This window comes from Fringilla coelebs, assembly GCF_963513975.1.
Source record: "Fringilla coelebs genome assembly, chromosome: 2".
In the NCBI taxonomy this organism is placed as follows: Eukaryota; Metazoa; Chordata; class Aves; order Passeriformes; family Fringillidae; genus Fringilla; species Fringilla coelebs.
In genome coordinates, this window is record NC_140029.1 from 15,907,123 (window position 1) to 15,922,047 (window position 14,925).

Here is a 14,925-nt window from a genome sequence, read left to right on the forward strand (position 1 = left end):
GCCTTAACCATGATGGGCTTTCTTGTGTGTTTTTTCACTTTGGCCTCTCTTGTAGCAGTTACCCACAGAACATTACAACCAACATCAGTGTTGCTTCTTTGATGTACTGTCTTGGTTAAACTGAATATATTACTTTCACTGAGAATATATGATTGCATTGGTGTTTTCTTATGCCTTTGGAACGCAGTAAAACTGAAATGCAGTCAATAATTGTGCATATGTGTGTTTCTCTTTTAGTGGAGGCGATAGTGGAGTTTGACTACAAAGCTCAACACGACGATGAGCTGACAATCACTGTAGGTGACATAATCACCAATATCAAGAAAGATGAGGGAGGCTGGTGGGAAGGACAGCTCAAAGGCAGAAGAGGTTTGTTCCCTGACAACTTTGTAAGAGTGAGTACAAAGTGGAACTGTTCTTGTGTTGTGTGTATAAATTTAATGTACTGTGCTGTTCAGGCTGAATATCAGCCTTTATATCATAATATCTCTTATATCCAAAACCATAATATGTTGCATATACACATGTATTGTGTTTACACAGATATTGCATATATATAATGCAATGTTCTATTGAGACAATGTTACAAAGAAAAGATTACTTGCTTTGCAATGACAAGCTGAAAATAACAGATTTCTCTGGTGTTCAGTGAAAACACTTGACTTTGTGGTCTGAGAACAAGCTTGTTATTCTAGAACTTATAGGCCATTGCATTTTAAATATTTGGTCTTCTCTGTAACAGATTCTGCTTTTCCCGAGTGTTTCCTTAGGTTTTATAGAAGCTTTTTTTGGTGAATATTTATTACTGGCTAAACTAGTTGAGAATAATTAGATTTTTCCACACAATTCCCTATAAAAACTTTTTAAAAAAAGATTAATTTGTATTCACTTAATATACCAAATAACTTGCAGTAATCCTTGTTTTAGGACAACCATTCAGAGGTTTGGAAAGAAATGATAATTTTTACTGGGCATCTGTCTTTGCACACATATGTCTGCACATATGAAGCCATCTATTAGTACCTTTGGGGCTCCTTGATTTATCATAGCAGACCTATGCTGTTAATTTCCATAAGTCTCCATAAACCTGGCTCTCCACTATGGAAAAGAGACCAAGAACTACAATAATTTACATAGATTTTATGTTAATCTTTTAGTACAGCTTCGAGGATCCTTGGTACTTTCACTTTTCTTAGGGTATAAGTGTCTTTTTTTTTTTTAATTTCTTCTAACTGTGTAAGCCTGTTGTGTGTTTAGACATATGGACATAATGAAGTAATTTCATTTTGCTTCCATAGTGCTGCATATGTCCAGGTAACTGGGGGAAGTGGCTGGCTGTGAGTTCAGCCAGCCCATAGCAGGGGGTGTGGGGGTGGACAGGGAGCCTCAGGTGTTCCTGGGGGTCAGCACACACTCTGATCCTTGCTCCTGGCATTGGCAAGAAGAAGGAGATGATCTTTGTGTCAGGCAGCAAAAAAGAGGGGCAAGACAGGGTCTCAATGAGATAAGAGGGCATGGTGGAGGACAATGAATAATCTGGATTTTTCTTATCTCTGAAAATACACACTTAGAGCTAGGGGAAAGAAACTGTTTTGGGATTCATTGTGTATTGGTAATATTTTCCTGCTTGAACTCTGGTGAAGTGAACTGTGGGATAAATACAGACTTCCTCTAGGCTTTTTCCTGGCTGATATTTTAAAGTTGCTGCTGATTTTAGGAGGTGTTGGATTTAGTGTTCTAAACAAATGCAGCCTATGAATGTCTGTTATAGGAATATAATTATCTAAAGATTTGTAAATTGACACCATTAGTACCTAATTTTAAGGCCTCTTTTTTCCAAAATGACTTCAAACTGTGGCATCCTGTCACATAATTGAAATAGAAATAGCTTTTTCTTAATAGAAATTTCTAAAACAACAGTAAATGGTTTAGGTTTTGTCTTCTCATGAAATACCACTCCCTGCTCTTTCCTTCCTGCCTTTTTTTTCTTTTTTATCAACATCCAGGGCTGTTTTCTAAACAAGTAAAAACCACATTGTGTTCAAGCTGAGGATGAGGAAGAATTTAAAGTCAAAGATGTTTCTCGTAGCCAAGCATTTTCTCTCTAAACTAGGTAAGATGGAGTAGAAGAGACTCACTTAGAGTTAGTTTATGAATCTCTTGAGTGAAAACCTTCTTTTTTTTTTTGTTTTCCTTGTGTAAATCTCCTAGATGGAGAGCTATAGTGAAAACATCAGTCCTGTTAGAAAGCTCGTTGAGCATAATCACTCTGCCCAGTAAGATTATAAGTAATTGTGAACTTTCTCTTGATTATGGAAATTTTTTTAACAAATGAATGCAGTCAGTTCATGCCCCATTGGCAAAGTGTGTGTCAACAAAGTAATGGAGAAGCTGGCAAAAAGGGATGCTACAGACAAGGAACGGACTAGAATGCTACTCCAAATTCCTATTTCTTATCAAAATTGGTTCTAAGAGTAGTTGAGAAAGTTATTCAAAGGTTAAAAACTGCAAATTAAATTCTTGAAGTACTTTGCATTCCACCTTCAAGAGGTAGGATTAATTTCTTATGGAGAAGAGCTTTTTCTCCCTGTGATTTTATTTTCTTTTGAATAAATTCATGATGATGTTTCAAATAAACTGTTGGGGTTTGCAAAAAAATTGAATGTTTGGGCTGAAACGAAATAATGGAATTAACACTGTAAAGAGTACTGAATGGTTTCTTTCAACATTTCTGCACAGATTCTGGAAGTCAAGTTTGGAAGAAAAGAAGTAGAAATCAGAAATGGAACAATTAGATAAATGCAATACATTGGAATGTTTATGAAAAGACATTTATTTGAAGTGTTACTTAAGAAATAAATCCCCCGTATTTTTCAAGGGAATGTGAAATAGGTTGTGAATATGCAAAAGATTTTTGGTCTCGCCTGTAGTAAAAGCGTTTTTAAATTTCTTGGAATAGATGCAAATTAGGAGACCATTGAAGAGGAGTTGTCTGAAGACAGATGTGAGACAGAAAGAGGAAAGGGGAGGTAGCAGTGATATACGTGCAGTACATACGCAGTTATTTTTTTTTCAAGGGACTTTCTCTACGAAGTTGTAGCAGAGGTGTTTCCTGTTCTTGAATCTACAAAACAACTGCTTTGAATTTTTGGTGTATTTTTACATATAGCATCGAAAAAGACGGATTCGTACCCTTCTTAGGCTCTGAAATTCAATATGCAAGGCGTAACAGAAAAGGTATTTGAAATTTGTTTTCTGTTTCTTTTTTCATTGCCTAGTAGTCTGCGGCTACACCACTCGGAAGATTTTGAGGATGAAGTTTGTTTAAATATGAGAAAAATCTTTAGTCTCTCTTCAAGATCTAACTTAGCTCTGTCAACCCTTGGAAGATGCCTACTTTCGTTAGAGATAATGGTGCTGAATGTATCATAAGAAATGCATGAAATTGTATCTGGTTGTTTTATTTGGTTTTCTTTCAGTTTTTCAGGCAGAGAAATAGAAATATGAATGGAGAATTATGTACTGTTCCTGGTGTCTGTTTTAATTCTCAGTTATGCAGCTGACAAAGAGGAGGTATCAGGTGTAATTGCAGTGTTGTTCATTTATATGATACAAAGTTGGTTTTTGATGTCTTTCTAGCTTGAAAAACTTCAACCTGAAATCCATGCTCTGCAGTGTAAAACTGTTTGTAAGTGTGGCGGCATCTGAGACAGACAGACAGACTTTGCTGATGGCGGATGAAGACAGAAAGCAGGAAACTGGTGCAAAGCCATGCTTGTTGGCTTGAATTTTCAAAGTCAATTCTGTGTGGGATTAAATAGTGTTTTACTGGTAAACTGAATCTGCTGCATGTAACAACCTGAAAGCTTCTCTGTACTCCAGAGGACCTGCCAATATTACTAGCAGAGTTGGAGAGGTAAATTCATCTTAAGCAGGAAGTGTAGTGTAGTTGTTTTTGGAATTCTGGTGTATAGCTTGTGTTTTAGAATCAGTGAAACAGGGCAGGGATTTGTGTAACTGTACTGCTGCCTCGGGTCAGAAAAGCAATCTGGATTTCTTGTTATGCATGCAGAATACAATCTTTAACTAGTGCGCATTAGTTGTAGGATGTCAAAGATGTTCGTGCTGAATCACGGTGCAGATGCTTATCTGTTGCTTTTTATTTAATTTTCTTCTCTGTATTTGTTTGTTTTTATCACAACCAGCCCGAGGTTGTGGAGGGATTGTGAGTGATTTCTTGATGAGACCCTTGTGCTTGTTACACACCCCTACCTCTCTCTGTTCATGCTTTTGTAAAACTTTTCATGGAGCATAAAAAGGTAATGAGCACATGCAGGGGCCCTTTGCAGCTGAATGTTTACTCCTGGGCAGGAAAAGAGGCTATTTCCCATGTCTGAGAACACTTTGGTTCTGCTTGGTACCCGCCAGGGCAGAGAGCTGACCACTCCTGCCGTCCTTCCCTGCTGCTTTGCTGCAGCCTTTTGCAGTCTCCAGCACTCTGTGAGTTCCTGCCCTTGCTCTGGGGTTTGGGGGTCCTTAGGGCCTCCACTGCCCTCCTCAGCATCTGAGTACTGTCAGTTAAGTGATGTCTGGGTCGGCTTTGCCTCAGTAGCCACTGGTCATGAGTTCAGTCCCCATACAGGCCATTCACTTCAGAGTTGGACTCGATCCTTATGGGACCCTTCCAACTCAGAATATTCCATGATTCTGGGAAAGTTGTGGCTTTAGCAGAGGCACTGAGGTGACATGCAGACTAGAGAAATTATTTTTGTCGGTACCTAAAAAGATAACTTGCTCTATGGGTCAGTGAATTGTTATGCTGAGGTACTTTTGATTTGGTTTTTTGGTGTTCATTTTTTTTTTTCTTCTTTTTACACACTTCACAGGAATTTGCAGCTCAATTAGTAAGCTTTTTCTTTTGTTGTTTTTGGAACTCTTACTAGAATACTGTCTGCATATTCGTTTTCAGAAATTGTTTTAGATTGTGGGATCCTAACTGAATGAGAGTCAGGAGTAGTAACTTCTTATTCCAAGTTTTGGGTATGGCCATTAAACTTGCTACACTTATGGTGAAATGCAAGGAAATATAATCATGTGAAAATGTTGTCTCTCAGGTTTTGTTCCCATCAACAGCATTCAAGATTATACGAGGAGAAAAGTAACATCACAGGCTGTAATTATTTATTATTGCTGTTGTTATTACTCTTACAATGGTGAAAGCAAAACTAGTAAAACAAAGTATTTTCCCCCTTTCCAGCCCATCTCCTCACAAAGACACAGACTGACCAAGATTGTCCTGTGCCAGTCAATAATCTGTGGCTTGGTGTGCTCTCTTCTGAGGGAGCTGAGCACAGAGCAGGGACAGCGCTCGGGGCTGTCCTGGATGCCCAAGGCGCGGTGACAAACGCTGTCACACCTCAACCTGTTCATCGGCATTCAGAGGAGGTGAGGGAGCTCCAGGGAGGCAGCTGCCCTGGGTGTTTGGCCTGGAAGTGATCTGGAGCTCCCTGGCAGCGAGGGAGGCTCTTTCCCTTTGCCTGTCTCAGGGAGCTGGTGCTGTTCCCAGCTGGATGGAGGCGAGCTCAGCGCAGCCAGCAGGATAGACCCCGTATGTTTACCAGGGCAGCAAGCGGGACTTGGCTGTCCTGCGGGGACCACTTTGTTGGATATGTTTTGATGGCAGGCTTTGAGGGGAGGGGTTACTCAGGGGAGTGTGGGGGTGTGGAAAAGAGGAAAAATGGTGGAGGTTTGGGTCTGTCAGCTGTTGGATGTTGTGTGGGAATTTTATGAAGTATGTGAAAGTAAGAGTACGTGCAGCAGCCGTGTAGTGAGCACGCAGTCATGTGAAGCTTCAGTGTGGAGGTGTTTACTTGTTGGTAGTGACTTGTACATTATATTGTAAAAAGTAACCTCCTGAAAAGACAGTGGCTTACTTGTAAATATATACTGATGGGCCTGATAGAAATTCTGCCATGGATCCAGCTCCTCCCACGGCAGGGGGAGTTGAGCTAAATGATCTTTGAGGTCCCTTCCATCCTCTAACCTTTCTGTGATTTTATAAGATTCATGAATTTGAAAACAAAATTTTTTGGTTTTCATTCTTTATGCAATGTAAATGCTGAGGTCTAAAACCATTCTTATTTAAATACACATTTTTACTGCTTTACTGATAGAATTAATGTAGGTAGTATCAATTAATACACAAAGGAGACTCAATTGTTTCCTCTTCTTGCTCAGGTTGTTTTTTGTAGTCTTAAGAAAACCTAATTACAACATTCCAGTTTAAAAAATGCTGTTGTTTAAATTGTAAATTACAAAAACTAATTTGGGCTTAAAGGGAAACAAATACTATTTTTTCTTTCTTTCCTTCATGAAGTTCCAAGCCATGAGGAGAACCTGATCAGAGATTGAAACAAGAGCCCAATGTGTCATTTAGAAGTTCTCTTTTCAAATATAAAATTTCTTTGGAGTTATATTATAATAATTCTTTAAGGTAGTTTCAATTTATTCAGAACTTAGTTATATATTATTATTTGAAATGTGTGTTATACAAAGAATTCAATGTGGTCTTGGCAATAACCTCTCTAAATAGTCATAAGGACTTAAAGAATTGGCAGGGTTAGATGGTTCACAGCATTTCTCCCACCTAGTCCTAAAAGCTTGTGAGAGGAATAGAAGGTATAAAAAAAGTATAAACTTATATTGTGTCTTCCCTGAAATCAGTTTTCTTTCCTTTTTTTTCCCCCCTCTGGCAACCTCACAAGCTCCGGATGTTTTTATTTTCTCTGTAGATTGTGTGTGGGTGGATATGTTAGTAATCCATGTATTTTGGTCTGATTCATTTTCACACTTGGCCTGGCAATTGTTTTTCTGTTGGAGGAGGCTGCTGTGAGAAACTCTTCTCTGTAGGTAGAATCTGTAGAGGCTCTTAGCAGCATTTGCAAATGTCTTGCAAAACATACTTCTACAGTTTTGGATTTGAAGAGAGTACAGCTGTGTATCTGATTTTTTGACCGGACCAAAAGCCTCATTAAGATTCTTAAAACACAAGCTCCTAGAAATTGAATTGCAGTTCAGTCTCACTGCTGTTTGAAGCTAACGTGAGAATACTTGTCAATACTTCCACCTTCTTTGCAGTTTAATTACAAAGCCCTCAGATGGATTCCCTCAAGTTTAGGAACTATTTTCTGATTTTAATTGTTTTAATATTTGTTTGCAAAAAAGGGTATAAGAGAGAGTATTCTGAAAGCCTGTGGATTACCTACAGCATTTTAATAATTATAATGGAGAAAGGTTGTGCTTCAGCCTTAGTCTCCCAAATAGTCCATTTACATGGAACAATACAGCCTCTATCCAGACTTCATCCACTGACTGTCTTTTAGTTTATATTACTTAAGAGTTAACAGTAAGAAAGAATGAAGATGAGAGCAACAGGGACATGTGGGGAGAAAAAAGTTAGCTGTCAGAGATTGCTGCTGCTGCCATGACTTAGTGATACTCTTTAGTTCTGATCAAACACTGTGATTTATTAACAGTAAATATGTGTGTCTGTATGTGGGGTTTGTTTAGTGGTGTTGATTTTTAATCTTTTTGGATTTTTGTTGTTGTATTAAGGTTTTACTTTTCTGTACAGAAGTGCTGTTTTTTTCTGAAGTATCACATGTAGACCATGTAACAGTTTTCATATTTTTATAAAGTGAATATCAACTGGAATGACAAACTTCTTGCACTGTTTGCTGTTGGAAGTAGTATTTGACTAATTAGGTATCTGTATTCTGTTCCTGTAAGTGCTGCAATTTCCTCCACAGAATCTTTTGGGAACTGTTTGGGAAGCTGATGGTGAAGACAGTTCTTAAAGGGTCTGCCATTTCCTGCTGTCACCTAATTATGTACTCTACTAGAATTTCACTGGCACTGTTAGTGAGAAGTAAAATTATGATATGACAGAGTACATTAGATCAGTTTAGGTTTATGAGCAGAACGTGTTGTTCTCTCCAGAGCTGGAAAGAGCTGAATGTATATGAGCCTCTAAATCCTGATGTTTTGGCTTTGTTACAGCCAAATAAAATATAACATTGTTTATATATAGGCACTCTAGTTATTAAGTTACCATGGAAAAAGTCAAAGGTGCAGGTAAACAACCATCAAGAAATAGGATGGGTTGTTTACTCACTCTGACTTCAGACTTCAGTGATGGATACTTAGCGCCAGTGATTGTGACGGGAGGCGGTGAGGGATGGAGGGAAAACAAGTAGAGCATCCATTTTAAAAAGTAACGTTGCTACTTCCCGCCCAGGGAGAAGGAACAAGGCAAACCTTTCATTTTTACAGAAGGTGGTAATGACTTTTGCTTTTATTGAATTTTTTTTTTATGGGAATATCGAGAGAAATAAATGCATCACAAGCCATTCAAGAATGTGCAAGGTGCTGAGTGTACGTATCTGGCGCTTCACAAAACCTTAATTCATCCATTTCCCGCTTGGTGAGGACTCACTGCACCTTTTGAAAGACTGAGTCAGTACTTGTTCTTCCAGAGAGCCTGCATTTGCCTTCCCAGAAGCAATAGGCCAGTATTATCAAAAGCCCTGATTAAAAACACCCTTCCAACAGATACTGTCTTTAAGGCAGAAACTTCTTTCATAATTTTCATGACTGCTTCAGGATACAAGCTACTGCCATTATTTTGGCTGGTTCCTTACAGCCAGCTTAGCTAAGCCCTGGTTTCCATTTTAAACATGCTTTGGTGTGTTTAGGCTGCCTGATTTATCTGTCAGGATTTACCCATTAATCGATAACACAAACCAAATGAAAATCTCTTTTAATACTTTTGGCTAAAAATTATTCTCTTCCTACTTGGAGCCAAGAGCATTGCATCATTCAGCTTTGCTTTTACCAACTTGTTTATCAGCTTTTTGATTGCTTGAATGATCTTTTCATTGTTGTTCCCTCACCCCAAGCTTCCTGATCATGGTGCCCCAGGACCTTGCCAGCAGGTGAGCAGACTGCCTGTCCTAGTTCATGGTGCTGTCATGTTGTCTGCATGGCACTACAGAGACATGGCTCTTACACTGTCATCAGCCATTGCCAAATCACTGGCCCAAAGAATGAATAACAATTAGAAGTAGAAGAAAGTAAAATGCAAACCTTCGTGTTTCCTTTATGCTTCCTCAGTGGCCCATGGTTCAATTTTATTGTGCTATCAAAATGTAATCTGTTCTCCTTCAAAAGTCCCTCTAAGTTGATCTGAGGTATTCTCCTTTCAGAAGTGAATTAGAGAAATATGGGTGGAAAATGTCTGTAATTCAGAGCTACCACATTACTAATCTTGAATAAAAATTAGCTGAAATTCACCCACCAAAAATCTGTATGTGTGTCTCAGTGTAGCTTTCAACAATTTTTTAAATTCTCCTCTTTTGTTTTAGAGGACTCTAATTCTAAAATTTAATTGAATAGTTGCCATATACTTTATATAATGAAATAAGCCACTTATAAGTAGAACTACCTGAAATGTAGTGTTGTGCAGGTATAGAAGGACATATGCTCAGGATTTTACTTTTGTTCCCACACAACCTAGGAATTTTGTGACCTTCAGTTGATTTGTAATGCTATGTGGTGTACTTGCTGTATTTACCTTTCTTTGACTCTGACTCTGTCCTTTCAAACTGAGAGAACATGAAGGCCTGCAGTTGTGAACTTGAGTTCACAGATTTGACAATCACAGAATATTCCAAGTTGGAAAGGACCCACAAGGATCATGAAGTCCAACTCCTAAGTGAGTGGCCCATATGGGCATTGAACCCAAAAACTTGGCATTATGAGCTCTCACAAGATAGTGATAGTTAATTCAAAAGCAAAAACTGGTTTATTGCTGATGTTTTGTAAAAGTACAGAATGCTGAAGTTAAAGTTCTGGAAGGAGCTATGATTTGAATTATCACACTGCGAGATATCACCAGACTTTTCCCTGCAGAAGAAAAAAATATGTGCTTTGAAACCTTTCAGTGGTCACTGAAGTTGATAGAATGGCAAGGAGGACACAACAGCTCGGGACTGAGCACTGCATTTCTTGATTCTTAATTGCTCTGTGGTTCTGCACAGAAAATTTTCTAATTTCTGTTAGCCCAGCTGTTTTTGCTACATTGTTTGGACTTCTGCAGCCTGTCAATGTGAACATTTTTTAGAGCTAGTCAAACTGGTGGACATCAGAGGAAAATGTTGAGTTCGTGGAGGGAGAAGAATGACTCACTAAACTGTAAAATGAAAGCTCTTTCTCAATCTGTAATCCCTTTCCAGGTGTTTAGTTCGTTCTTGAGTAATAAGTCATTTGGGTAAAAATCCTGTTAGGGGAGGGAGACCTGCAAGAGAAAGTAGGGTTAAAAGTAGTACTGTGTTTAGCAAGGGGATTTTGGTTCATGCAGTCATTAAGGTAGATAGTTTCAGCACTTTAATTGAGTTTAGAGTGAGGAAGACAGTTCCAGTTATTATAGTGTACAGGTAGAAGTTGAGGAGGGTAAGTTTAGGGTTGTAGGTAATAATAATAGCCATTCAACCCAGGGGAGATGGAAGGAAAAAGCTAGGATTTTTCGGATTTGTGTTTGGTTAAGTCTCATCCATCCCCCTAGGGCTGCTGAGAGGAGAGCCATGATGGTTAGGAGTGTGGGGTTTAATGAGAGAGAAGTTATACACAGTAGTGTGATTGGGGGAAGTTTTATGATAGTGTGATAGTGGATAAAGGGAGGCCAGTGGTGAGAGGGGAGCCTTGAAGTACTTCTGGGAATATATATATATACATGTGTCCATGCAGTCAGTAGGCATGCATGTTGTATGTGTGTTGTGTGCAAAAATAAACACTGGGTCTAAAACCAAGATACAAGTTAAGACATAGGATTTTTTTTTTTGTCAAGGGAGTTTTATTATACAAAATAAAGAAAGAAAATTTATCCTCTGGTATCCATTAATTCAACCTTTTTTACTCCACTAAGCATTGTATAAGGATGGGGTTTTTTTCCTATATGAGAGTTTGCACAAGGAAGTAGCATGTGTTACTTGCCCTTCTGAACCCTGGCGACACTTGCAGTGACACTGTAAAATATTGACCCCATTTCTTTTTGATGGGATTTTTACCATTGCATTGTTTCCTTAGTGAATATTCAGATATTTAGAAAAGAGTAGTTTTTTGTTTGGTCTCTTTAAGGTGAGTATACTGTACTCCCACTAAGTTTTCTTTCAGGCTCACATGTTTCCATTAGAAGCTGCGCTTCTCTTCCCACTTTCCCACCCCTACAGCTTCTGTGTGGGTTTTATTTTCTCATGAGGCTGAAACTGGGCATACAAGTTCCAGGGCTGAAGAACTCCAGGGCTTCCTTGCTCATGCCTGGAGTTACTTGTAATGCATTGGTAACCTACCTCTCCAGTCTCCATACTGTTCCCTTCTGCTGTCACATTGCAGCTCCATGACACTGAGCACTGTAAATAATGAGAGAAAATATTAATTACAGCTGTGTTAGAGAGAGGTTTTTATTTGAAGACTGTTGTATTAGTGAAGGCTTTCTCGGTCACGCTTTTGAGCCTGTCTGTACTGAAATGAGATTCTCGAGTCCTACCATTGAAGAATGTATCTGGAAGGACAGACAGGGAGATGGAATTTGAGTTTTGACAACCAGCAGCACCAGCATTTGCTAATGAGTGCTAACAGATGTGTTTGTTTTCTACTGATGTTTTCAGACATTCATAAAGTGAAAACAGGATTTACAGGGAGAGGCTAAATTACTATCTCTTACTAGATTGCGTTGTTGGAAAAATTGACTTGGCTCCCACACTCAGTATCCCCTCATCGGATCTGGCAACGAGCAAAGAAATGAAAGATAAATACTGGCTACAGGCAATTGTTTTTAGTTAAAGCCAATTAATATTAGCTGGTTTGACTGCTTGAGAGAAAAGGGAAGTTTGCATCACTGGAGCATGATGCAGAGCAGCAGGGGGAGAGGTAAACTTGAAATGGCATTTTTGATATTGTGTTGCCATTATAGTGATACTGTCATTTTATTGAACTTCATCTCAAAGTAGTAAGATTTTGCATTCCTGCTGCTGTCAGGGAAATGCATGTAAACAGGACTTGTGAAAAGATGTCACATTCAGTGGCAATACAAAGTGATTAACTACAAGTGCTTTTCTAAGTGTGCAAAAAAAATACCCCAACATAATTGTCTGGCAAGGATCCTTTGGTAGCACTAACAGAGGTCCTTGATTTTTTTGATATTAACAGTGGCCACTTGAAATATTCATTTTGTTTTTTTTCTGAATGGGTGTGCCTTTCGATGAGGAGCAAAAAGCATAAGATAATAAAAAACCCAAATTGTTCTTTGTCAACATTATGGATGAGCAGCCTCACTTGTGATAGGAACTTGCACCTCCTGCTCTGGTGCTCTTTCATGGTTGTAAGGGTGTTAGTGTGAAGTATTGCCAGGGAGCTTCTGCTGTGCAGCAGCTCTACAGCAAAGTTCTGCTCCAGGGCCATCTAGTAAAACCCTGCACAGCAAGCAAACAGGCTGTACCAGTGAAGCTTCCCAGGTTAAGCTCAATCAGCTCAACCAGTTCTGCTGCTTTAAGTCACTGGCAGGGGCTTCGAGCTTCTGCTGGTTCAATTGCTAATCACCCCCTAGTCCTCCTGCTTCAGCTATGCTGGCAGAAGTTTGCAAATAGGTACCATATTAGGAAATTCCACTTGGGTTGTTCAACACACATAGCACATTGTTGCATTGTAGTCTTTTCCTTTTTCTTCTTCCCTTCTTTTGTATCTTTCTTTTTCCTCCTCTCTAAGGAATTTACAACTATGCCTCTTAGTTATATGTACCTGCTCTTGGATACAGTCATTAGCCACCTGCCTCTCTTGGAAAAAAGAAGTTTAAGGTTTGAATTCTGTGACTGGAAGAGAGTAGTTAATATGCAGATTTTATTCTCATGTGAAAGGGTTAGAATGAGTAATGGCAGCGTGGAAGCTGTGCAAGATACTTGGACAGCATTTAATATCCAAATAAGTACTGCTTTTTCATAAAACATTAGCACTAACTTCTGGTTTTGTATTCAACTGTTATTAGCAGATGAGACAACTGGAAAGGAGTGACTGAACAGTTTCTCCAGCATTTTTTTAAGTGAAAAGGATACCTACAGGGTATCAGGAGAAGCTTCTTTAAGATGAACATATAGTAAGCTAACTCCATTGTACAGATCATTACAGGAAATGCAACTAAGGCACCAAATTACATTGTTTGAAATGTTAATGAAGCATTTTTGTGCACTGCAGAAACCATAGCTATGCTAGCACAAAACCAAAGTTGTGTTCAGTGGTTGTTGCCTTGCAAGCTCCTCTCTGCTGGGTGCACAAAACCTTGTGTGCAGAGAGAAAAGCTGTACAGCTTGTACTGTGTTAGATTGCTTCCATGTAAGTGGTAATGATGGTGTGACTAAGCAAAGCTTGAAGAAGCACAAGTTTGGTCTGGAAATAAAAAGAATAAATAGGAAAAACATTGAAAAATGGGCACAGGACAAGCCATGTAAATTCAGGCTTCTCTGGAAAAACAGTGGTCTAATAGCTCCCCACAGGAAAGTTGGATGCTTTATTTATATAATATATGGTTATTTTTGAAATTGTAGCTGTCAGGTTGTATATATGTTCTAAAAATTACATTTTAGTCTCAAAGGTGGCGCTCCAGTAAATCATGGTGGTGTAACAACGAGTGTTAGAATTGCTTGAACAGTTATGTCTTACATGGCTTCATTGCTTATCCTTGAGCTTACATGAATGCTTGGTCTGCTCAAAAGTATAGATAACTTTATTTGCAGTGTTTTGGGTTTGGGAAACCTATTTTATTGTGTGAAACGTCATTCAGTAACTCAGGGTCATATTTACTTCCACAGTATAAAGCATTCTAAAGCATTCTCTATCATCCTGCAACCCAGCCTGATACCTGAAAAACAGGTGTTATTTTCATTCATACATCATAAGATAGTGTAGACAGATCTGCTGTAATGCTTCATCCAGAAGAAAATCTCAGAGGAGACTAAATTGAGACAGAAAATTGATTTTCTCAGAAAGAACCTTGGGCAAGGCTCCTGGGGAATAGCAGAAAGCAAAAGTCGATCATCATTTCAAGAAGGAAAAGAAGAATTTGGGGAACTGAAGTCTCATGTTTACCTCCTGGAGGCCGTTTCCAAACGTATGAAGGACAAGAAGGCAGTTGGGAGCAGTCAGTGTGGATTTATGAAAGGGAAGTCATGTCTCAACAATCTGTTAGTCTTCTACCATAAGATCCCTGACTTGGTGGAGTGAATGTTGTTTATGTTGATTTGAGCAAAGCTTTTGTCACTGTCTCCCAGAAGTTGACAAACGGAGGAGGGGCAGTAGAGGTGAGTGGGAAGAAGTGTCTGAAGTGCCAGATGCAAAGGGCAGCAGGAGCTGCAGCTGCAGGCTGGTCCCTGGCAGTGGGGGCTCAGGGGTGGGAGATGGGGCTGGTGCTGCTCAGGGTGGGCAGCAATGAGCAGGAGGACAGGGCACAGAGGAGTCTGAGCAAAAGCAGCAGTGTTTGACTCCCCAGAGGGTCGTGCTGCCACGTGTAGAGGCTCCAAGAGGCTGGAGAAAGGGGCTGAGAGGATGCTCATGAGCAGAGGGAAATGCCAAGTGCTGGAGCTGGAGAGGGATAACTCCAGGCAGGAGTGCAGGCTGTGCCTGGGTGTCTGGGGAGCAGCTGTGTGGAGAAGGGTCCAGGGATGCTGGTGGCCACGAAGCAGAGCAGGAGGCAGCAGCGTGTGCTGGTGGCAGGGGCAGCTGCTGCTCCCTGGGCTGTTGTAGGCAGTGCTGTGAGCAGGAGGATCCTTCTCCCCCTCTCCTTCCTGGTGAGGCACCTTTGGAGTTGTGTGTCCAGTTCTG

General features: G+C 39.7%; 1 protein-coding gene across 3 annotated transcripts in view; it reads left to right on the plus strand.

Annotated features, from left to right (window-relative positions):
- Nucleotides 1-14,925, plus strand: part of SH3KBP1 (SH3 domain containing kinase binding protein 1) — a 212,250-nt gene that overhangs the window by 24,785 nt on the left and 172,540 nt on the right. For 2 of the 3 annotated variants that reach the window (XM_084227169.1, XM_084227170.1), the window contains exon 2: nucleotides 238-395. In XM_084227169.1, the coding sequence (XP_084083295.1) occupies nucleotides 238-395 (158 nt within the window). The remainder of the gene's footprint in view (nucleotides 1-237; nucleotides 396-14,925) is intronic. The other variant, XM_084227171.1, reaches the window with a different exon arrangement.